Source organism: Camellia sinensis, chromosome 10, assembly GCF_055761805.1.
Source record: "Camellia sinensis isolate YWXY chromosome 10, ASM5576180v1, whole genome shotgun sequence".
NCBI classification, from domain to species: Eukaryota; Viridiplantae; Streptophyta; class Magnoliopsida; order Ericales; family Theaceae; genus Camellia; species Camellia sinensis.
The window spans coordinates 179,954,108-179,979,164 of record NC_138970.1 but is presented as its reverse complement, the minus strand read 5'-3'; the positions used below and the strand labels follow the sequence as shown (position 1 = coordinate 179,979,164).

General features: G+C 35.9%; 1 protein-coding gene and 1 long non-coding RNA gene across 4 annotated transcripts; one reads left to right on the top strand and one right to left on the bottom strand.

Annotated features, from left to right (window-relative positions):
• The first annotated feature begins 13,811 nt into the window (after positions 1–13,811).
• LOC145801459 (uncharacterized) lies at positions 13,812–15,379 on the top strand. Its single transcript, XR_014343004.1, has 2 exons — positions 13,812–13,895; positions 14,847–15,379. It is a non-coding gene; the product is annotated as an uncharacterized LOC145801459 (long non-coding RNA).
• Positions 15,380–18,087: 2,708 nt separating this feature from the next.
• Positions 18,088–24,458, bottom strand: LOC114307884 (F-box only protein 6). Of its 3 annotated transcripts, XM_082893007.1 has the most exons (3): positions 24,136–24,339; positions 23,317–23,462; positions 18,088–19,565 (listed from the first exon to the last, which is right to left on the bottom strand). In XM_082893007.1, exon 3 carries the CDS (start codon positions 19,475–19,477, stop codon positions 18,317–18,319), a length of 1,161 nt encoding a protein of 386 aa, XP_082749133.1. In that variant the 5' UTR covers positions 19,478–19,565; positions 23,317–23,462; positions 24,136–24,339; the 3' UTR covers positions 18,088–18,316. The 3 variants fall into 3 exon arrangements, with proteins under 3 accessions (XP_082749133.1, XP_082749132.1, XP_028109137.2); XM_082893006.1 differs by lacking the exon at positions 23,317–23,462 and having other exon boundaries at positions 24,136–24,458; XM_028253336.2 differs by lacking the exon at positions 23,317–23,462 and having other exon boundaries at positions 24,046–24,395.
• Positions 24,459–25,057: the final 599 nt, after the last annotated feature.

Here is a 25,057-nt window from a genome sequence, read left to right as displayed (position 1 = left end):
TGTTATCTTCAATCATTTTAAATACTTAACCATATCGCAAATTAGTTATCCCATCAAATTCCCCAGTCCTCTAGCAGTTGGAATTACTAGCTCAAAGATCAATAATCAACCTAGAAATTCCATCAACTCATAATCTACTGAATTAAAATAGCAACAATTAAGTTTTGCATATTTCAGTATTAGTTATTTCTTGGTGTCACAATTCCAGCTGTGGATCGGTCAACCTATAAGTCATCAGATTAGACAATGCATCAAACGGTGAACTCAAATGCTACGACAGATAGTTGACCTCCCTGATTTTCTTTCAATGAGCTGATTTCCAAAAGCCAAATCCAATGGTGAGCAGAACAGTAATAGCATATTAGAAAGTTTCAATAATTCAACCACCACCACCACCACCACCACCACCAAGAATCAAATTCATCTAACAATAATTCCAAGGAGTAAGAATGATAAGTTCCTTGATATTGAAACAGTACTAATGTGATCAAAAACTCAAAATGTACATATTCAACTCCACGGGACATCCAAATCAAACACCAGTTTCGAGCTAGAGAGAAACTACAGCCGACTAACAGCATGTACAAATGCAGTCAAATGAAAGGACAATTTGTCTACATGAACAAATCGAGAAGAGAGAGAGAGAGAGAGAGAGAGAGAGAGAGAGAGTACCGATTAAAGTTCAGAAACAAAGTAGACTATTCGCTGCCATTGGAGCTTGAAATACGAGTAATCGAGGGCTCAAAGTTCAGATTTGAGCTTCTGGAAATCACTGAATCTCTGAATCTTTGCAAATGAGATGGTGGAGCTTGCTACCTCGCTGGTGCAGCTTCGAAATCCCTTCGATGGAGCTTCGATTTGAATCTTCAATAGAGCTTAGATATGAATCTTCGATGGAGCTTCGATCTGAATCGTCGATGGAGCTTAGAGAGGGTTGAGAGGGAGATAGAGATGTGTGCGTTTAAGGGTTGAGAGAGAGAGAGAGAGCTCTGAATCTTCGATCGAAATCATTGTGTAATATGCTTAGAGAGGGTTCTGATTCAAATAAAGTTTCACAAAGGAGGCACGTGTGGCTACCGCATTTGGAGGCGTTTTTAAATGCCTCCCACTATAAAACGGTGCCGTTTTGTTTAATAGAATATGCGACGTTTATAAAACGTCGTTAAATACTAATAACAGTGACGTTTAAAAAAATGCCTCAATATCCCTTTTTTCTTGTAGTGTATATATGTATAAACTTAAGTTGTAGCCACGGGTAGTTTATATATATATGTATGCACACACTAACACCCATACAGTGTACGTACACTAGCTGTGATTTTCTAAATCGTTGTTTGGAGAGTGAAAATTTCTATGGCAAGTGGTCAGTGTTGCGAGAATGGTCCGACCCTCCTTGGCACAAGCTTTGGGCCAGGGCATCTGGATGACTTTTGAGGCCTGAAGACCTACATTTCTAGTTCCCCTTATTCGAAGCTTGGAATCTTTATTGTCTCCAAAGTTTTTCGTACTTTCTGTTTTGCAATGTCTGTGTTTTTTTCTTCGATATTTGATCGGACGACTTGTTCATTTCGTCTGCAATTGAGTGTTCTTCCTTAATTTCATTGCAATCGATGTTGGGTCATAAATTTCTCATACATAGCTCATGTTTGTCTGTATGTAACTGTACTTGAATTGGGTATTTTTTTGTTATCATTTTTTATTGTTGTTTTTACATTTTAGTCAAAAAAAGGATATAATATCTAAGGTTAGTTTCGGAAGAACGTTTGTAGTTTAATTTTTTGGCCTTCTGTCTAAATTAGCTTCGTTCGAGAATGGTTTTTATGTTTTTTATTTTTTCCCAATTTGTTTTTCATTTTTTCAATTTTTCCACGCACACCAGAATTGCTGTTGCATTGTAGTACACAAATGGAGCAGTCCCAAACGCAGTCGACGCCTTTCAAAACTTTGCACAAGCGCGGTAGTAAACAGACGCAGCAGCAGTCCGCAAGCGTGCATAAAGCAGCTTGGGACTTCGACACGGTGCGGATTTTCTTGGAACTTGTTATCAAAGAGTTGGACGCTGGTTTTAAGAGGAGCTTCCATACAATGACAATGCATAGATATAGAGCTGTCTGCAAGGGCTTCCAGGAGCGTACAAATAAGGTGCATGACGTCAAGCAACTGTAAAACAAGTACGCGTTGCTAAAAAAGGATTGGCAGTCGTGGTCTAAACTGACGGACAGCAGGCATGGGCCAATCGGCATAAGTTACAATGAAGCGACGGGTTTGATACAAACATCTGATGACTGGTGGGCGCATTACGAAAAGGTAACATTTCCAATGACTTTTACTTACATTCAACATGATAATGATGGATATATTAGAACGACAATGCTAGAGGCCTCGAATTTGGCTTGCCCCTGTTTTTATTTTTATTTTTTTGGAAATTGTTGCTGTGTTAATTACTTTTTCTTTTTTTTGTAGTTTTTTTTTAAATTTTTTTTTAAGAGTGGTTATGTGTTGTGCCAAAAAATTTGACATTTCACACCAACTCATCGTACAAAATTATATGAAATTAAGAAAACGAAAACCAACAATCTAACTGATCAGTCAATTTCATCGCTCAACTAGTCCAACCTAATTGACCGATCAGTTAGGCTGCTGGTTAAAATTTGTTAATTTCATCTAATTTTATACGATGAGTTGGTGCGGGATGTCTAATTATTTGGCACACCCCTACACATAACCACCTTAAAAAAAAACAACCAAACCAACACAGGCCAACAAATAAAATTTAATTACATTAAAAAAAAAAAAACCAATACAGCCCAACAAATAGAAGAAAAACAAAACAACTCAACCTATGTGGTTTAATAAGATGAGTGAGTTGGGTTGGACTGGTTGAGAGCTAAAATTTTTTATCACTCAATCAGTCCAACCCAACTCACTCACCTTATCAAACTATACAAGTTCAGTTAGTACGTGATGTCTAGTTTTGCAGTATACTTCTTCACAGAACCAATTTTGCAAAAAGAAAAGAAAGGCAATTTTTTTTTTATATATATATTTTTATTTTATAAAAAAAAGACCAGACTAACACAGCCACAAAAAAAAAAAAAAAAAAAAAAATTAAAATGGTATTCGCGACCTCAAGCATTATTGATATTAGAAGCATTATTCTTGTTTCCTATTACTGTTTAGGATTAGGTCAAGAATTGCTATATATATATTAGATGTACATATTGTATTGATACACAATTGAATATACAGAGAACATTCAACAGAATGTAGCTTAGGAGAATATTCAAATCAAACCTAACTAGAAAAACAAATCAAGAAGAGACAACTGAGTAAGATCAAAAACTATTTAATGATAGCATTTCTTACCCACATAAGCTTTGTTCCACCTATGATTCTACGTAAATAATGAAACATTTGTAGCAGTTCAAGGAGTTCTGATCATACCCATAGTGTTTTCAACTTTTTAAGTGCCACTAAAATGCAATCCTGTGGAGAATCAAACACTGAACCCTAGAACACAACTACGTCGACCATGGTGCCCAAAGTCTGAATTATGTTTGAAGACATCAAGTTGGAGACATGTTCTTCGAGATGTTTTTTGGCATCCTGTCTTCCCACATTCGCAAATTCCATTTTTTTCTGGTGGCAACTCATCCTCTTCTTGCATTGCCTTGTTATATTTAATAGCAAGGTTTAGCATCTCGTGAACAGTCTACTCATTGGTCTTGGAATGGGTATCAAATCGTTGTAGACTTGAACAACCTGCTGTAAATATTTTGATTGAGTTGAAATGAAAATAGTAGAATGTTGGGTTTGGATTATCATTCTAGTAGGGGGTACGTTGGGTTACAATACTATGGTAGAACGGTTAGTATGAAGATCCTCTTTGCTGGGATTCATATGGGTCAGCTTGAATCTATCAAGTCCTTTCCCCACACATTGAAGAAAGTTTGCGAATTGAAGAAAGCTTTGAGGAGTAAATTGTGGTGTTAGGTGTGGATGATATGGATATGGTTAAGGGTATTAGTTTGAAGTTCTTAGCAATGAGATATCTCTTAGAAGAACACCCTGAATAAAAATGACAATGACAACCTCTCAATGACAATTACATCACAAATCGAAACTATATAATCTTGAACACAATATTTGTTACTTAAAATGATGTCACTTTCATGAATTAATTGGATGACAAAAAATTTAATTTAACGTTCTTGACCTTAACTTTTCCAACAATGCTACGTGCACGAAAAAAAAAAAATCAATATGTATCTCAATTTTATGTTGAATTTAGTTCCTTCTACACGTAAAATCTACGTCATACCTTGATCTTTCTCTATGTATTTCTTTCTATACACGTAGGATCACTCTTAACTTCTCAGGATATGATCTTCTAACTTTATGATTTGAATTTTCAATATATTTCAAAACCTACTGATGAGACCCAACATCTTTTTATCTTTAAAATTTTCAATTTCTCTATTGAAAAACATTCACGGTTCTTAATTTATGTCTTCAAATATTCATACCTTCACATTTGTATGTAATTCAATGACTATAAATATTACGAGACATGAGAATATAAAATTTGAGGGCTAAACTTGCCCCCCAACCGCTAATGTATAATTTCAAATATTGAATAAGATGAACAAAAGCAACTGCTGTACTATCAACTTTCCAAACACCAATTCAAACATTGCAGAGTCCATAATTGACTTAAAAAAATTTGTTTTACTGATTTTTGGAAAAATCTTAGGAAGCAAAGTTGACTGATCATGTTTGAAAAACTATTTCATAGAAAGTTCTGAAGCAGTTAGCATAAATAAAAATCAAAATAACTACTTTTTCTCCTCCTCTCCCCCCATGAATCTTGTTTTGATTTTTTGAGAAAAAAATATTTTGAAAATGAAACAAACAAGCTGTTGTCATTTTACATTAATTTCAAACTTAGGAAGTTGAATTATGTTCCTGTTGAATTATGTTACAAACAGGCTAATGTCATTTTTTCCCTGGTTAACAAGAATGCAATCAAGTTCAAAACGAAACCGTTGGAGCACATGGACCTCCTACGAAGGGTGTACGAAGGCGCTACGGCAACCGGAAAATATGCATGGACACTAGGTGCAACGTTCGAACCTATTGCAACCAATGACGGTACTTCGCCGATGGATGAAGAAGATTGCGAGGACAGTAGCGGTTTGCCCCCTTTCTAGCCTGCCGCACAGCGTGATGACACTGTCCACCAACCTATTGCACCAGAGGATGACACGCCGACGACCGTACACGCTGCGTCGTCGGCAATTAACGCTGACGACACACCAACAAGTGGCGAGAGCAAACGCAAATTTATTCACACAACACTCCCACAACGAAAAAAAGGACAGAGTGAGGGAGCTTCGCTGTTGGCGAGTAGCATGGAAAACCTTGCATCTTCAGTTAAATTACAAAATGAAAAGTCTGCGTGCGTCATGATTATAGAGATTCGACATAGGACCTCATTGACAAGTGTATGAGAAGCTTGTACTCGCTGGAAGGACTGGATTCGCAAGACCCGCTAATTGTTTTTGGTTTGATGGTACTGGACAACCTGGCAAATCAAGCCATAATGGTGCGGATTTTGACAGACGAGGCTATCATTAGCTGGCTGCGAATGAAGAAGTCCCAAAGTATGGGTTGCCAATCAGCAGCAAACTCCGGAATGGGTGGTGGCTGGTTCTGAGACTGTCCAGTAATTCTGTCATGCTGGAACTTGTTTGTGTGTTGTTTTTTTTTTTCCTTTCGAACAAACAGTGTGCCATTTTTTCTTCCTTCCCAAAAACTGTGACATTGTGCATGGAATTTTTAAGACTTTATCTATCGCTTGGTTTGTTTGATGATGTTGATGTTATTATCAAGTACATGCTTGTAGCTGTTTTGGTGAAACAGGTTATCTAAATTATTGAGTTGCTATTTGTGTAATTTGTATTATGGAACAGCTGTGCATTATGGAACAGCTGCAAATTTTTCAATTTGTGTATCTTTGGCCACTTGATACATGTACTTGATTTGGTGAAACAAGTTATCTAAATTCTCGAGTTGCATAATTTTGTGTGTTTCGCATTATGGAATAGCTGTGCATTATGAAACAGCTGTGTATCCTCAAATTTGTGTATCTTTGGCCACTTGGAACATGTACTTGATTTGGTGAAATAGGTTATTCTTGAGTTGCAATTAGTGTATTTTGCATTATGGAACAGTTATGCATTATGGAACAACTGTGTATTTTGCAATTTGTGTATCTTTGGCCACTTGAAACAGGTGTGTAGCTTGCATTATCTCATGCATATAATTTATATTAGCAGTTGGATTAATGAATTACATGCAACAAGGATGCTTTTCTGAAACAGCTGTGTATCTCATGCCTGTATCTTTAATGAATTATATTAGCAATTTGTGCATGAAACTCTGGAACAACTGTGATTAATGAATTCACAGCTGTGTATTTTGTATTATCTGATGCCTATAATTCTGGTATGCATCTTTAGGTGTTGTGAGTGAGTAGTAGACATTCATATACTTCATGATTTTCTGCCTCAATTTTATTTGTGGAGGACTGCTGGTTATAGCCCGGGATTGGGCTGTGGAGGACAAATGGTATAGGTTATAAATACAGAAAACATTAAAGTGTGGCAATTGGTAGTTTGTCTTCTAGTTGGGGGATGGTTTGATGTGTCAAATAAAGTACATACTAGCCTTAGAGAGATGGATGTAGGTGTTGCAGATTGCCTTGAGAGAACCCAGCATGCCGCACATTTCATTATGGGAATCTTGACCTGTGTTACTACTTTTTTCAATGAATGCTTTGTCAGTGAATACTTTTTTCATCATGCATACTTTCAACAGGTTTGTACATATTCTTGTAGATTTTTTACTTATGATAGAAGATTTGTTAAATTTTTTAAATCCATTTCACATCATTTTTAGCTAACAAAAAAATATTGTGTGCCAAACTCCTCTGTTTTGTTTAGCATTTTTTGTTGTGATTTTTTTCGTTTTTATATTTTATTATTTTTTATTTTCCACATTTGCAACAGAGCTGAAAATTTAAAAAAAGTTTGATATAATTTTTAAAAAAAAGATCATTAAAGATTAAAAAAAAAAAGACAACAAAAAAACTAGAGTTGGCCACACTGCTGGAGTCCTGCAAATTTTTTCAATGATCATTACAAATAAATATTATTATATGTACTTATTTTTTAAAAATTACTGAAACGGTTAAAATTGTAAAATTTATTAGGAAACCCATTGTTGTGTTGATGACACACGTACACTTTCCTTTGATTCCCTATTTTCGCAGTTTAAAATTTTCCTTCTTGCCATAACCTTTGTTTTCAAGCATAACTTTGTTCTCGATTAGTGTTAATTTTTTATACAATTTTCGTTTTTCCGTTACACTGTCTTATTGTTTTTGTAAATTCATGTCACGTGTTCTATCAATTTAAAAACTTGACTATAAAATATGAACAAAAGGTAGATAACACAAAAATTACGCATGGGAACAAAATAGAATTTTCTGAACACTGTTTTTAAAAAAATTATACCAAAACAAGGTGTCTTTTATTTTTTTGGATGCACAACATACACTTTCTTGAACACAAATAATTTTTTTGGGTGAACCAAAAAAGAGGGAATCATAGACGTAGGCCCCTCCGTCCTTGTCCCAACTATCACAAGCAAGTGAACTTCTTCAAATGTAGGAAAGTGTACCCACCACCACCAAAGCTCATCTCTCCTCGTATCATGGATATGTCTATATAATCATATGTTGACAGTGTGGTTCTCTCGCACACTCCATCTCCCTTAAACTCTTTCATTTTCCATAGTTTTTGCAGAAGTTGTGTGCTTAAATTTGTACATAGCACCCATTTTATTTTTGCATATTTTGCGTTCCATTTTTTAGAAATGGCGAATGACGATGGTCATAGTCACGTGCAAAGTATTACATCCCGGGAAGCTGTCGGTGAAATTGCGCAAGAAATGGTGGTCGAAACTGATCACAACTTGATAGAGGCATGGAACAATGCAGCTAGATAGTATTACAACCATTATCACAAAGTCCCTCGAAATACATCAATACTTTCGGGACGTTTATGGATGTATGAGTTGTTTAACGGGCACCAAGGCCAGTTTGAAGATGCTGTCAGTATGTCCAAACCAGTGTTCTTGTTGTTATGCGACACGCTTCATAGTTTTGGATTGACACTGCCACAGCGGGAGCATGGCGTTCCACTGGAAGAGAAGGTAGCCATTTTCATTTGTGCATTGCAGGGAATGGATTGGAAAGATTTGCAAGAACGGTTCCAACACTCGAAGGAGACTTTGTCACGCAATTTCCATGAGGTTTTGCAAGCTATGATACCGTTCACATCGGTTCATAGTAGGAGTCTTACGCCCGAGCAAGTGCAACAAGGGGGCCACCCACATTTACAACCGCAATGGCGGTACCGGCCATTCAAGGTGACACTTTCCATAAAATTTTAAATATCACAGTGGCGACATATACCCTGAATTTTGTATTTATACTTTCTGAATAATGTTGTGTTGCGTAGGGCTGCATCGGTGCACTAGACGGCACACATGTGATGGCTTGTGTCTCGCATGGAGTACGCCATTTCGTACTATGGCCGGAAAGGCGTGCCAACACAGAATATACTGGCCCTATGCGACTTTGATTTGTGCTTCACCTTTGTGTCAACCGATTGGGACGGGAACATGCACGATAGTAGGGTGTTGCACTACGTGACAACCGAGCCTAAACATCGCTTCCCGCATCCCACACCTGGTAAAATTTTTAAACATTTAACAAAGTAGTATAATTTTAAAATAATAGAAGACAAATTACGACATCATACTTGCTCTTGAACACAAAAACGGCATCAAACTTGCTCTTGAACACAAAAATCTTTCTAAATTACTATTTACAGTTGGTAATTGATTTTAAAAAATAATAATTTTTCAAAATATTGTGATAATGCAAACATGTCCACATGATACTACGAACATACACAATATCATTTTTAAAAAAATTGTAAATAAACAAATTTATGAAATAAATTAATTTGAAAAATTTCTACGTCGAAACAAAATATTTAAAAATACTATTTACAAAAAACAGAAATGTAATTCAAAATTGTTGTATTTGACAAGACAATGTATTGACAAAAAAAGTATTTCAAAACAAAATTAGAAAAAAAAAATTAGTAATACAAAAATAGCAAATTTATTTTTTTGGAAAAAAAACAAAAAAAACAGAATGGCCACTTGTATTTATTTCACCCAAAAAAATTGTAGGTGGAAAATCAGTATATGAAAATCAAAATTAATTGAAAAACAATTACTTGCAAGAAAAATTATTTGAAACAAAAAACTGACTTGAAAAAAAATTATTTGTTACTAACAATCTGAAATGTCAGTTTAAAAACAATATAAACTTTTGATTAGACATTACGATTTTTCCTAAAATTATTGTAGGTGACAACCATTTATAAACAAAAAAAACACTTTTCGAACGATGTCTTATTGGCAGTAATTTTGAGTTTTGTAGTTATAAACTGCAAAGTGACAACCAAATGGTCACCAACTAGGCAACAGTGAATAACATCTTTGTGTTCGTTGCAGGAAAATACTATTTGGTGGACAGCGACTATAGCAACAAGACAAGGTACCTAGCCCCATACAAGGGGTATAGGTATCACCAAAATGCTCATCGGAATCGAACACCACAGAATGAGTTCAAACTGTTCAATAAGGTACATTCGTCATTGCGTAGTTGTATTGAGCGGACATTCGGTGCGTGGAAGTTGAGGTGGGAGGCATTGCGGAATATTCAGAAGTTGAGTTTCTCTAATCAAGTGACCTTTGTATGTGCGTCGATGGCGTTACATAACTTCATATTCTGACACAGTGAAATTGATGAGGTCACGCTGGCTATCCCAAACAGCACCGAATATGTGGCCCCCGAAATGCTCGACCACGATGAATACACACAGGTTACCGATGTGATTGAGGAAGGGGACTTCGACCCCGCAATGGCAGCTGTAAGAGGGAACATTACGTACCAACTAAGACGGCAACTGAACACGAATATTTGAAACATTAATGTTGGTTAAGTTTATAATGTGTGTAACTGAGATTCAAATTTATATTATCATATCTTCTTAAAAAATGTTTGGTTTTAATATTCTGATGTGTTTGGTAAATTACATTGTGAATGAATTTTATTTGAACAGGAAGTATGTCCAATCATTAACATATAAAATACATGAAGGATGTATGTCCAATAATTGTGTGATTCTTTTTGAAGATTTTTTTACAAATTTTACTTAGAAAGTGACTATGCCTCCATTTGGGAAGTGGGTTGACTTTTTGGCTTTTTGACTTTTTTAGCTATTTTAGCCTGGGGCTAAAAAGCCTAGTTTGGGAAGGATTTTTTGACTTTTTTGACTTTTTGACTTTTTGGTGAGGTGTGTTCCTGTTAATTTACCAAAGTGCCCTTCCCAAAACACATTTACCTTAATTGCAAGGGCCATGTCGTCCACGTCAGCAAGCCAACTGTCCGAAATAGTTGTTGTTCTTTTTTAATTTTTTTTTAATATATTTTCGGTTTGGAGTTGCCGTTTTTTGCTAACCTTTTTTTTTATTTTTTTTATTTTAGGTTTGCATTTGGCATATTTTGTTTAAATTTTTTTATTTTTTATTTTTGGGTTTTATTTTGGGGTATTTTGGTAAAATATTTATTTGTTTAGTTGTTTATTTTGGATTTTGATTTGACGTATTTTGCTTAATTTTTATAATTTTTTTTAAATTTATGTTTTTGTCATTTTTATTTTTTTATACATTGAAATTAGTTCTTGTTCTTTAATTTACGTTTTTTGTAATATTTTGTTTAAATTTTTTTATTTTTTTCCATTTTCCGTGAAATGATAAAAAGTGAGGTTTTATTTTATTGTCCTGTGTAATTTAAATAATTTAATTTTAATTTAATTTTAAATATTTAATTTTAATTTTAATTTAATTTTTATTTTTATTTTAAATATTTAAATAATGTAAATGATCTAAAAAATTTAATAAGCAAAAATTTAAAATAAATATTCAAAAAATTTAAAGCGTAAAAATTTAAATAATTTAAATATTCAAAAAATTATTTTAACAAAAAAATTTAAATAATTTAAATATTCAAAAAATTTAAATAATTTAAAATGTTAATATTTTAAATTTAAAAACAACTCTACACTCAAATCGTAACTAAATACATAAAACAAAACTTAATTAAGAAATTATTTTTAAAACTTATAACCAAACACATAATTTGAAACTCCATACTACTTTCATAGCTCTACACTCAAATCATAACCAAATACCTAACAAAAAAATTAAAATATTTAAAAATATTTTTATAAAATAGAGTTTGAATTTTTTTTATAAAAAATTTTAAAATTTAAAAAATTCAAATTGTAATATTTTGAAATTAAGATATTTAAAAATATTAAAAAAACGTTTTCCTTTTTGCTGTTGACATGACTTGGCTGGTTGAGGTAATACTTTAGTGCAACTGAGTAGGACACGTGGACGGTAGTGACTAATTGGTTCAACATTTCCAACGTGGGGCATTTTGGTAATTTAACCCCTTGTTGTATGTGAGCTACCGTTCAAATGGAGGCTGATTCATATTTTGTCGCCTTGTGGCTAATTTAGCCAATTTTGTCGTGTTTTGGCTAAATTAACCCACAATCGGCTTCTCAAACGTACCTAATATAAATTTAACTTGATGTAGTGTGAGACGTATTTATAATAAATTTAATTTATATAAAAAAAATTCTAAATCAATAATATTATTTTTAATTTTAATCATTTAGAGTAAATAAATTTGAATGGTGGGTCACCACAGCCATTAAGGAAAAGAATCAAAATAAAAAATGACTGAGGAAAAAAGAAATAACGTTAAAAGGAAATAATGAAAACAAAAAAAGAAATACCTCCTCCAACATCACCAGCACCAACAAAAAAGAAAGAAAGAATGTTAAAAATGAATAGTTGAGCGTAGGGAGGGAATAATGTTAAAAAGGAATAGTTAGCATAGGGAGGGAATTTTAAATAGTGAAATTTATTTATTTCTTTATTTATTTTTTTCTGAGTTTTATTTCCGTAGCTTCCCGCCTATACACATATATATATATATATATATAGGGGAGGGGAGGGGAGGGGCAGACCACCAATACCTCCTCCAACACCACCTATACCACCACCTCCTCCAATAGCACCACCACTACCTACACCGCCACCGATACCCCCGCCGGTACCTATGCCACCACCAACCGCCTCCTCCAACACCACCACTGCCACCTATGCCCCCACCAATACCCCCACTGCCACCACCAATACCTCCTCCAACACCACCACCACCTATACCACCACCAACGCCTCCTCCAACACCACCACTACCACCTATGCCCCCACCAATACTCCCACCACCGCCACCACCAATACCTCCTCCAACACCACCACCACCACCACCAACAGCTCCTCCTATTCCACCACCACCACCAATACCCCCGCCACCACCTATACCACCACCTATACCACCACCAACACCTTCCCCTATTCCACCACCACCACCACCACCACCAATACCCCCGCCACCACCTATACCACCACCAACACCACTACCACCACCTATACCGAGGGAGGGGAGGGGAGGGGAGGGGGAGGGGGAGGGGGAGGGGGAGGAGGGGAGGGGAGGGGGAGGGGGAGGGAGGGAGGCGAGGGGAGGGGAGGGGAGGGGAGGGAGGGACCACCACCACCTATACCACCACCAACGCCTCCTCCAACACCACCACTACCACCTATGCCCCCACCAATACTCCCACCACCGCCACCACCAATACCTCCTCCAACACCACCAACAGCTCCCCCTATTCCACCACCACCACCAATACCCCCGCCACCACCTATACCACCACCAACACCTTCCCCTATTCCACCACCACCACCACCAATACCCCCGCCACCACCTATACCACCACCAACACCACTACCACCACCTATGCCGAGGGAGGGGAGGGGAGGGGAGGGAGGGAGGCGAGGGGAGGGGAGGGAGGGAGGGAGGCGAGCGGAGGGGGATGGAGGGAGCGGTCTCGCTTTTCTTCTCTTCTCGCTTTTTCTTTTCTTCGCGCTTTTTCTTCTCCTTGCTTTTTCTTCTCGTTGAAAAGCTTCTGCTGAAACACAAAAACCAAACCTTTCTCATTCTCCTCCTCCGCCGCACAACCAATCGTCTTCATCTTCCGAAACCCATGTTTTCCAATCAAAGCTTCCTAACATTCCCATCTCCAACCACCTACCTCCACATTTACTGCTTCCAAAACCTCTCTTAATTCTTAGACAGACCCTGTCTCATCACCAATCGTCTTCATCTTCCGAAACCCATGTTTTCCAATCAAAGCTTCCTAACATTCCCATCTCCAACCACCTACCTCCACATTTACTGCTTCCAAAACCTCTCTTAATTCCTAGACAGACCCTGTCTCATCATCGATTCCACCGGTAAATCCTATTCTTTCTCTGAAACCCACCTCATAGGTGCTTTGATGATCACCCGTTGAAGCACCTTCGTTGAACCTTTCATTTCTCCACATCACTCTTAGCGAGGGGAGGGAAGGGCGGGCCGAAGGGGGGAGGGAGGGGAGTGAGGGGAGGGGAGTGACGTGAGGGGAGGGGGTTGGGGGGCGGGGCGGGGGGGTTGGGGGGGGGGGGGCTGGGGGGCGGGGCGGGGGGTTGGGGGGGGGGGGGGGGGCGGGGGGGGGGGGGGGTGTTTGAGTAATGGATCAGTTAATTGAAACTCCTGATCAACAGCTTGTTTCTTTGTATGTTCTCTCTCTCTCTTCAATTGATATTTGTCATGCATGTTGTTCTCTGTCTTCAATTGATTAGCAATGTAATTTTGTTGATCCGATCTGATTGAGTTTTTTGACATTTTTTTTTAAAATTTTAAATCTTCTCTCGAAGGTCTTCAAAGATTTCTTATCATAATAATCATCAATGAATATGTTTGACAATGTGTTTAATTGGTAGGAATTGCAGAATGCAATTATTGTATCAACCAATGCCATAGTCTTCCACAATGCCAAAGATTAAGACCATGTTTGGTTGAATTTAAACTTTTTTTTTTTTTTTTTTTTTCTGTTTTGAAAGATTTTCAAAAAAAAAAGAGCTAAATTAATGGATCAGTTAATTGAAACTCCTGATCAACAGCCTGTTTCTTTGTATGTTCTCTCTCTCTTCAATTGATATTTGTCATGCATGTTGTTCTCTGTCTTCAATTGATTAGCAATGTAATTTTGTTGATCCGATTTGATTGAGTTTTTTGACATTTTTTTTTTAAATTTTAAATCTTCTCTCCAAGGTCTTCAAAGATTTCTTATCATAATAATCATCAATGAATATGTTTGACAGTGTGTTTAATTGGTAGGAATTGCAGAATGCAATTATTGTATCAACCAATGCCATAGTCTTCCACAATGCCAAAGATTAAGACCATGTTTGGTTGAATTTAAACTTTTTTTTTTTTTTTTTTTTCTGTTTTGAAAGATTTTCAAAAAAAAAAGAGCTAAATTATTTTATCGTGCGAAATGGATAGGCTTGATTAGGCAACCCAAGTATGGTCATTTGAAGGAACTACATAGCTGTATTAAGCTATGCGAGCGAGCTTTAGTTTATCGTGCGAAAATGAAAAATAATTATAGTTGCCAATTATTTCTTGAAATTGCTTTGCTATTTCTGATAATTGGACGATTTCTGTTTTTTATTTTTTTCAGGCACATGTATTCTCTTCCAAGTCGGGAGATTGTGCGGCTTTTCTTTCAAACTACCATTTAGACAACTTCAAGGGTGACATTTAGAGGCACGCACTATGATCTCCTGCCTTGGTCCATCAGCATTCTTCCCAATTGCAAAAATGTTGTCTTCAACACCGCCAAGGTTGTTTGAATGAGAAATGCAAATGTTGCAGGTCGGAGTTCAAACATCCCAAATGCAAATGTTGCCAACCAATGCTGAGCTTCTCTCTTGGGAAACATTCAGCGAAGACATATCCTCAGCTGATGAAGATTCCAAGATCACAGTTGTTAGACTAAAAGAAGAACAGAACAGAATCTACGTTCTCTTTGGATAGATTTTGAGTATTCCTAATAGTTAGTTAGTTGGATTTTGACTATTCCTAATAATTAGTTAGTTGGTGTTGCTTTTGTTTTTTCAAAGACTAATCTGGGTGATTCTTCATAGTATTTGACCATTCATAATTTTATAAATATTTATGGCAAATAGACTAAATTGTAATTTTCTCTTAAAATGATTGTGGTGTGATGAGATTATCTCTGTCCCATTCTATATATTTTTCATTGTCAAAAATATTTTTAACACTCCAACAATTAAGAGTTTTATGATTCAAAATTGTTCTCAAAAGTAAAAATTTTGTTATAAAAAAAATTTAGAGACCAAATCCTGTTGTGGCGAGCATATATAGTTGCTAAAATGTTAGGTCAAAAAGTAAGAATAAAAAAAATAGGGACAATTTTGAGAATGCAAGGACAAAATAATTTGATTACAAAAGTTTATTTTTTGAGATAAATTTTGGTCCGGATAGTAATTCATATCTAAATGTCCAATTTTATTTCTAAAAATATAACAATGACATTTTTAATAATAAAAATATTTTTTCTCTAAAAATAATTTTGTTTCTGAATGTTTTGTTTCTAAAATTTAAATTTGTTATAACATAACCTTTACCCTCGATCACCCAACAATATGAGACAGAATATAAGATAAGACAACACGTGATAGATAATTTGTGTTCCAAACGTGACATTTGTGCTCCACTCTCTCTTTATGTGGAACCCATATGAAATCCTCACCAATTACTAGCAAGATAATTGTATGTTGAATATTAGTTTCTCTAGAAGAATCTTAACTTTGCTGTTGATAATAAATGTTCGAAAAGTGATTTATAAATAATTTTTTTTTTTTGAAATAATGTATCAATTGTATTTGCAAAATTACAGTGATAATAGTGAATTTTTTATTAGAAAATAAAATGACCACAATATGCCAACGCATTGTGTATAAGTCGTGTGCAAACTTTCTGTTTGTATAATTATTCAAGCTAGGAAAAAATTAAAAACAAATAAGAAAACATATAAAGAAGAAAATGTCTATATTGACTCATGTGGCTAAAGTGCCAATTAGGGACGTACATGGTAAGTGTTACACGTCCAATTATGGATTTCGCTTGCAAATTTGTGTGCGTTCCAACAATATCATTATTTGAAAAATAATATTAATCATTAAATTTATAGATGAAACACCAATAAATCTTAAAATGTAATATTGTGAATTGTTTAATCTTTTAATTTTTTTTTATGAACTCAAAAGTCTCATTAAAGTGGAAATTACACAAAATGGTAGTTAATTATACGTTTGGGTTTAATTTTTGAAGGATAAAAGTGGATTCCTCCAAATGTAAAACTACACATTTGGACAATTGGCACTATAGAGGTTTTCAAATTTTCCTCCTCCTAGAACAAATCCTATATTATGAATAAAAACATAAAACTCCAATGTAATACTCTAATAACGTAACACTACAATGCAACACATTAAAAACATTTCAGTGGATTGGAAACTTCAATCACATGAAAGAGTGTTGAAATGTTTCATGTGATTGAAGTTTCCAATCCACTGAAATGCTTTTAGTATTGGAGGCCACGTTTGTTTTGTTGGACCAGATTACGTAAGACTATTAATTTAAGGAGGGTTTATTGTAGAGAGAAAATGAACCAGATTACATAAGACTATTAAGTGTTTTTTTTTTTGTCTTTTTTTTTTTTGAACAAACCTATGAATTTAAGATTCAATGAGGGATTTGTAGAGAGAAAATGAAAGAAAAAAGGGAAGAAAAGTAACAAAAAATTTAGTTGATTTTATTTACATTTCCCTCTATAAATCTCCTTCCAACTCATGCGGGATTTGTAGAAAGAAAAATTTAGTTGATTTTATTTACATTTCCCTCTATAAATCTCTTTCCAACTCATGAGGGATTTGTAGAGAGAAAATGAAAGAAAAAAGAGAAGAAAAGTAACAAAAAATTTAATTGATTTTATTACATTTCCCTCTATAAATCTCTTTCCAACTCATGAGGGATTTGTAGAGAGAGAATGAAAGAAAAAAAGAAAGAAAAGTAACAAAAAATTTAGTTGATTTTATTTACATTTCCCTCTATAAATCTCTTTTCAACTCAAGATCCAAAATCTACGAATTAGGAAGGAAAATTAGTAAATTTCTATCCTTCCATATTTGAAATAATTATAATTTTTTAATGGTCTTTCAACCTTTTATTCGCCTCCCCCCCCCCCCCCCCAAAAAAAAGGAAAAAAAAAAAAAGAACAACAACACTTCAATTTGGATCCTGCTTAATCTTCCCATTGTATCCCACCCCCTCCATACCATAGGACTCAGTATAGTCCCCATACGGGGGGCATATGTAGCAGTCCCAAGAAAATGTAAATCCATCCAGAGGTCTACTTTTATATCTAAACGTTGAATTTAAAATTGAGCACAATACATGGCCTAATCTCTCCAAACAAACACAACACAAGTGCAACGAGTCTTGTGTTTGGAGAAGAAACAGTACAGGGTACTGCCTAAACACTGCACTGCCCAACACATCCATGAAGAACATGCTTTGTACAATCAATTGTTGAAAACACTACTGACTATTTTTTGAGCTATGACTGAATTCTTGATGCTTATCCTTCTTACACTAGAACCCTATAACTATCATTCTCAGGAGTCGGACTCAATTCTAAAGCCTAAAAGGAAAAAGAGCAAAGAAGTCTATGGACACGAAATCAACCATGTGATGTGATCTGACTAAACCTGTATATATCTTTTAGGACGGGCATGATTGTTTATGTGGATGGTTCTGTATCCATAAACTTGTTGAAAGAGAATGTACTCAAAGAAAGACAAAAAAACCTAATATAACATTCATAACCCAACTTATTGAAAAGAAAAGCATTTTACTAGTCATTCTGAAATCAAAAGTTGTCTCCTGCCTGTTTGTACAGAAAGGAAGGATTTATCATCACGGTCCCAAATATGATCATATCATTTTACTTAATCATAACAAAGAAAACTGGGCTGCAAACTAAGTATTGGCAAAAAGCTTACAGCCATTGCAAGAACAGTAACCGATGTGGGTTCTTCTTGCAGCGAGAATACGATTTCTAAATCAAGCCAAAGCTGTCAGGCAAGGGTGAAATGCAGTGCCACAAGCGATCCACTGACGCTTCCTCCCACGTGGCAGCGTGCACCCAGGAACCTTAAGCCATTCCTTGCTCGACACATCGTAGCTAACCAGTCGGTTCATTTGTCTCGATCTCAACGACAACATGAGTAAACCTTTGTTACCCAAGCAAGTCATTCGAACGTGCTTTCCGTAAAACTCCAAGCACCATATGTTTGGCATTCTGTCAACCTCCTTCCACAATAGAGTCATCTTCTGCAGCTCCCATATGCACACGCACGTGGCAGCATTTTTTGTCAGTAAACCCACAAGAATGATCTGGCCCCCACATTCTGCTAGTGCGTGATCACTCAGATGAAGAGGGGATGGGATTACAAATTGGTTCCATAACCCGGTAACCATATTGTAGGACACAATCCCATCTGGGTCGGTACGCATGAAGTAAAGCGTCCCATCAATGGACACTGCTTGTGACTTGAAGTTCAGAGACAACGGTAGCTTAATCGTGGAGGGCATGTTTCCCAGGCGGGCCCAGGAGTTCTTTATGGAGTCGTAAACTTCGTACTCACCCTCACAACCCACCCAAAGGATTTTATAGCCCCCACTGGTTGAATCTTCATTCAAAGTCATCCCCACAGCAACTCGGGACCAAACCTTAACTGACCTAGCTGGCAACTCCTTGAAGGACTGAGTAAGAGGATTGCTAACAAAGAAGCTTCTATGGCCAATGTCAAGAAAGCAGACAAGACCACCTATTGAAGCCACTGGCAAGACAATTAACTTTGTTGGCAAAGCAGGGTTTGTAGGGTGATGCCATTTTTTCGAGGAAGGGTCATACATGGCTCCAGTATTCGCATTTTCGTGAGTGATGGTGTAAAACCAAGGTTGGGCTTGTGGGACTCGTGCACATTGTTGGGAGAAACTATGAGAGGTCGGCAAGGAATTCCACTTTTTACAAACAGAGCGGAAGTGGAAGAAAGTGGCAATAGGAAGTCTTGCAATCACAGCTTCGTAAAGGTCTTCTGGAAATTCTTTCCAGATCTGATGTTCCATAATTTCAGTCGAACTGGTAGCATCAGCTAATCTTCCCAGATTCCTCTCTTTTCGAGATTTCTTTGCACGTGGAGGTTTGCTAGGTTCCAGCATCTTGAAAGTTCCAGGTTTTTCAGGCCTTATAGTGAAACTGTAACAACCATCTTCTGCAGAGTTATCATCAAGATTGAAGAAGCAACATCTGTACAAAATGCAACCATTATGCTCAGATTTCTGCAAAGTGAAGGTACTTTAAGCAGACTTGGAAACCACGCAACAATTTGCTACAAATACATGGACATATATGCAAATAAATGCCTCAAATTGAAATATCATCTAGGACACGCCTGGAAAAATAGTATTGTCCAATATTAATTTACACCACAACCTAGCAATGTCAAAATGAGTACCAAAAGTCAAAACTTGGACAATCAAGACCTAAAAGCTACTGCAGTCTATCCTGTCATTATTGATTCAGCATCAGCCATGCCTTTACAACTCCACTTCACAGTCACATAAGACGGTTTGGTCATCATGAATGCTGGTAGGTTCTACTATTTATGGAGTATGGAAAAGCATGCTGAAGTAAAGCACAAGGGGAGGTAAAATCTGGAAACTAAGACTTATAAGCTTTAACATGACATGGCATTACCATTTTTATGTTTGATTTGTAATGGCATGCTGAAATTAAAGTACAAGGAAAATGAGGCAAAATCTGGAAACTAAGACTGATTAGCATTAATATGATGTGGCATTACCATTTTAATGTTTGATTTTTAATGGGTATGGATATGATATGCAACTAACAGATTTTACACATATTGGAGAAGTTAGGTCATTGATAAAACCATATGCAAGATTTTATGTTACACGAGCAAGCAAACACTTGGTTTAGTGCTTCCACCTGAAAATAATAAAAAAATAAAAAAATAAAAAAAGAAGGAGAAGGAGCAAGCAAACATCTTGCATATATCATTGTTTCATGAAGAAAAAGCTAAGCCTGTCTTAATATATGAGTAGGGTGTCAATATGACTGTAAATGAGTCAAACCAAGTAGTGGGTTGTTTGAAGCTTATCCTGATAACAGGCTTGAAAAAGTGTTCAAACTTAGTTTATCTATCTTTCGAACCAATCTTAAGTGAACTCTGACTGAGCCGATCATGAGCTGAGCTCAAGTACTTAGTTTTCTATACAGTTCTAGTTACATATAAGCATATCAAGACGAGTTTGAGCTGAGTTAAAAAAAGTTTTAAAAAATTAATGAGTTTGAGCTTGGCTCATTTTTTAACACACTTTTAGTGAACTAAACATGAGTTGAGCTTAAATAACTTGGTTTGTTTTACTGCCCTAGGTGTCAGTCCACTAGCAGTCAAAGCAAACCGATGCCAAAAATTCAATGTGCCAGCTTTTGATGATTCCAAACATACAACAAGCCACCAGTCTCGGGGCTGTCAGTTCAGATACAAAATCAGTTACAAACTAATTCTTGGATTGCATGGACATAGACCAACACATGAGACAAATAGTTGTATGACTTTCTTCTCCTTTCTCAATCCCTCTTTGCAATCTTCTCAAACTCGGAAACATTCAAAATTGGGGTTTATATCTTCATCTATACCCCTAAGATTCAAAGTAAGTCTTAATTTGTGATTTTTAAGTATTGCATTTAAAAATTGGGAAATAAGATTCTTTGCAGTTTGCGCGTGGGGTCACCATGTACAAGGTGCATGTCCTGAGAGCTTCTTTTGGAGTTTTCACTGCTAACCCTACCTGATTCCAGTATTGAACAGTTGACTCACGTGCTATGCACAGTGATAATTTAAGTCAAAACCAAATATTAAATTTAAAAACTAAAAATATGTCTCTTGGTCAACACATTACATCCCCTGTAAGTCTACAATGTTGTTTCACATTCATAATTTCTCGTAATGTGTAATAACTATAAAAAATAAATATTGTAATTTCTAATTTACTGCTTTTGCAAGCACAACATGGGAAGCATAGTAAAAAATAAAATTGCAATGACCATCAAGTGTCATGTAAGGTAAATAACACATGAGACGGGGAGGACAAATAAATCTGGTTCAAATTTTCCAAATTAAAAAATTAAGGTTCAAAGATCATGAACCCCTCCAAAAAAAGGGGAAGAAATCAGGATGAGATCGATCTAGAAAGGAACATATAAGTAAATTACCAATAAAGTACAACGTGTGGGCACATTTTGAACAGTAAAAAGCTGCCCAGATCAGGAAGTCATGGGGACACCGGGGCTGGCTTTTAGTACGTGTCTGATGTGGGCCGAAAGATACCATATTCAGGCCACTTAAGCTACATTTATATTCCTTAAAGTACGGTTATTTGGTAGAGATGGTGCATTTCGTGTAATTGTGCTAGTTTGGTGAACAACACACGCATTTTCAGGCTAAAATTGGCACACAAGCAGCTCCTTCGTTTGAGCAATAATAGATTGCTGCCTGCTGGTCCACCACACGTGCGGCCAACCAACGCTCGACCAGCCAATATGGGCACTCGAGCGGCCAACTTTGGGAAGCTTGCGCGGAAATTTCAGTGTGATTTTCTGAGAATAGAAGAGAGAAAAATAGACTTTCCTAGGGTTTTAACTTTTGGGGGGCTGAAATAGAGAGGCAACTAGGGCTAAGGAAAAAAGCTTGATTATCCATGAAGGCTACCGCCATCTTCACCACTTCCATCTCATCTCTTCCCTCCTCCGTGAGCGGCTGAGCATCTTCGCATCTTTGTTAACCCTAGTCACATAACTGGTTTATTGGAATCTTTGATAGTACACTTGTAATGTTTTGGTTGAAATTCTTGTAAAGCTTTTGAGCTCAATTTAATATTTTTCTATCTTTACTCTTTATTCGTTTTATGTGATTATTGATTGAATGCTTTACTTTGTTTTTCATTGTTGTTGTATTCGGAATCCAAGACAAGCTATGTTATGACTAAATGGATAGTGCCACAAACCCTAGTTTAGAGTGAACAGTCTGTGCCACTTAAGATAGGGCGTGCTCGCGCTTCAAATGCAACTTTATCTCTCTTCCCAATTCCCGACTTTGGGTTGAGGAATTGGTTCATTCCAATCAAGCATTCGTGTGCTTCGTAGAGTGCAAATCCATGAATTAAACTAGTGGTGGATTTGGACACCTAAGTTCCCAATCCAATTAATTCAATATCATTTTTATTGCTTTATTAATAAGGATTTCATAAATTATTTCACCGACAAACAACCAACCACTCATTAAATTAAGTTGAGAATTAAAAATTGAAATAATTTTAAAATACACATTAGTCCTTGTGGATACGATACCCATACTTGCTATCTATACTAATTTAATAGAGTTTGGAAAGATTGGTTCATGACATACCAATGTCACAAGGAGGGACTTTGAAAAGCATTCTGAACAGACTCAACACATTCCAAACATCACTCAAACACATACCATATATCATGAGAAATCATGATGCATGAGCAATGCTGTTTGTGGCAAGGCACATGCAAGCTAGAAAAAATGTAAAATGTTTATTTGATATTATACAAACTAGGACCTGTAAAACAGGAAGGAAGCAGTTTTTATAAGCTTATGGGGACAAGATAGCAAGGACAATGAGTTGTCCGAGATTAGTCAAATTAAAACCTCAGTTTCCCCTTAGTGCGAAGACATATATGAGCTAGAAAAAACATAAAACCGTTGCTTTGATATTTTATAAACTAGGTCCTACAAACCCGAGAAGTAGTTTTTATATATGAGTGAGTCGTCCAAGAATAGTTAAAATAAAAACATGTTTCCCTAATGACACAATCAGGCAACTTAGAGATAAACTGCTGAAAAACAATTATTATCCTGTAGGAAAGATGAATTTCGTGGCCAGTAATGCAGATGTCAAACAGGTGTGTAATCACGTGGATGTCAAACCAAACACCAAAGCTGCACCTTTTTTTTAACTAAATTGGACACGTGCATGAAAGGAAAATTGATCTTTATGAAACTATATCAGCAGAAAGGATCAGATGATCACTGCATATAAAAAATGTCTTCCATTTTTACATGAAAATAAAACAAAACTCCCACCCCACAACCTGTACCAAAGTAAAACACATAAATTAGAATAACGAAAAAAAGCTATGCATGATGTAAAACAGCACATACGAGACCAACTTTTTGACTTGCTATTGTTCTTGTAATGTAAGGGTGTCTTTTTCAAGGCATATTTTGGGGAGAGGGGTGTTGAGGGGCAAATTCAAAGTAATCAACCTACAAGATAGACTGCAGGCTACAGGTCCAATGGTAGGTCAAATTCAGGTAGGTACGTGCTTCAGATCGAAGGCAAACAAGCATCACATTTTAAAAAAGATGCTTCCAGAACACAAAAAGTTTCAAAGAATCGCACAAACGAAAACACTAATCAACACTATATTTTAGTTTCATCCAACAATTGAGTAGATTATCTACAACAAAATTAGAAGTAACAAATGAGGTGTTATGAATAAAAACAAGGTTGATAGTGAGGGTTAAATAGGTTTCAATACTCATCGAATTGATTGCAAACATGATAAAAGAAATCTGACCTAAAATTCCGAATGAATGAAAGAAAAAGAAACAACTGACTAAGAATAAATAGAAAACCTAAGAAACTCAATTGAAGGGCAAAACGTTGCTTACAGTAAAATTTGCTCCATTTTTGAAGCAAAAGTAACAACATAGATCCATTAACAAATAATTAGACATAGAGAGAGAGAGAGAGAGAGAGACCTGTGGTGGTGGTGGTGGTGGTGGTGGTGTGACGGTGGTAGTGGTGGTGGTGGTGGTTGAGGATAGTAAGGAGGAGAGCCGTAGAGTTCTAAGATGAGCTGTCTCAGCATGACCAACTCTTCCATGCCCCAACTGTCAGGGCTTTCTTTCTTTCTTCTCCTCCTCCTCAGCCGCTCCGCCCCTCCCCCACCCCCTCTCTCTCTCTCTCTCTCTCCTCACTTCACTTTCTCTTTATATAACCATTTTCTCTCTGTCTCTCTGCTTCTCTCTCCTGATTAATTACCCGAGTTACGTTAGCTATTTAAATAAATAACTAAATTTTTAATCAAACTTTTCTCATGGTGCGGATTTATTCCACACCTATGGATAGATTTAATAAAAAAATTTAATAATTTATATAGAATTCATAATATTTTTCTTAATTACTCACTCTTCTTTTTCCACGTCACCAGGCCCATTCGGTAATTAGTGCCTATTTGATAGTTTTTTCTTAAAGTTAAAAATTGATAATAAAAAAATTAAAAATTAAAAATTAAAACGTTTAAATAATTGAAGATATTTGAGACTGAAAAAAAAAAAAATCTACAATCATACTTATAATGGTATGATATTATATGTATCAACTTTTAATTTGTTATAAATTCAATTTTGTAGGATTCAACTCTTTTGTCACATTATTATAGGTGAAAGTGTATGTCTAAAAATATAAGTATGTAACATTGGTTATAATCAATTTATTTAAGTGCTCGTTTGACAATAGCTTTTTTAGTTAGCTTTTTAATTTTTTTGACTTTTTTAGTCTATAACTTTTTTGTCGTTTGGGAAGTTGATTGGCTTTTTAACTTTTTAGCTTTAAAATGATAAATTTCTGTTTGTCTTTTTGTGATTTTTGTCCTTTTGTGATTTTTTGACTTTTTTTTTG

Excerpts from the sequence above, each read along its gene's own strand:
- LOC114307884 (XM_082893006.1), bottom strand. The coding sequence starts at position 24,260 with ATGGAAGAGTTGGTCATGCTGAGACAGCTCATCTTAGAACTCTACGGC. Across the intron at positions 19,566-24,135 it reads CACCACCACCACCACCACAG|ATGTTGCTTCTTCAATCTTG; the intron begins GTCTCTCTCTCT and ends CATTTTGTACAG.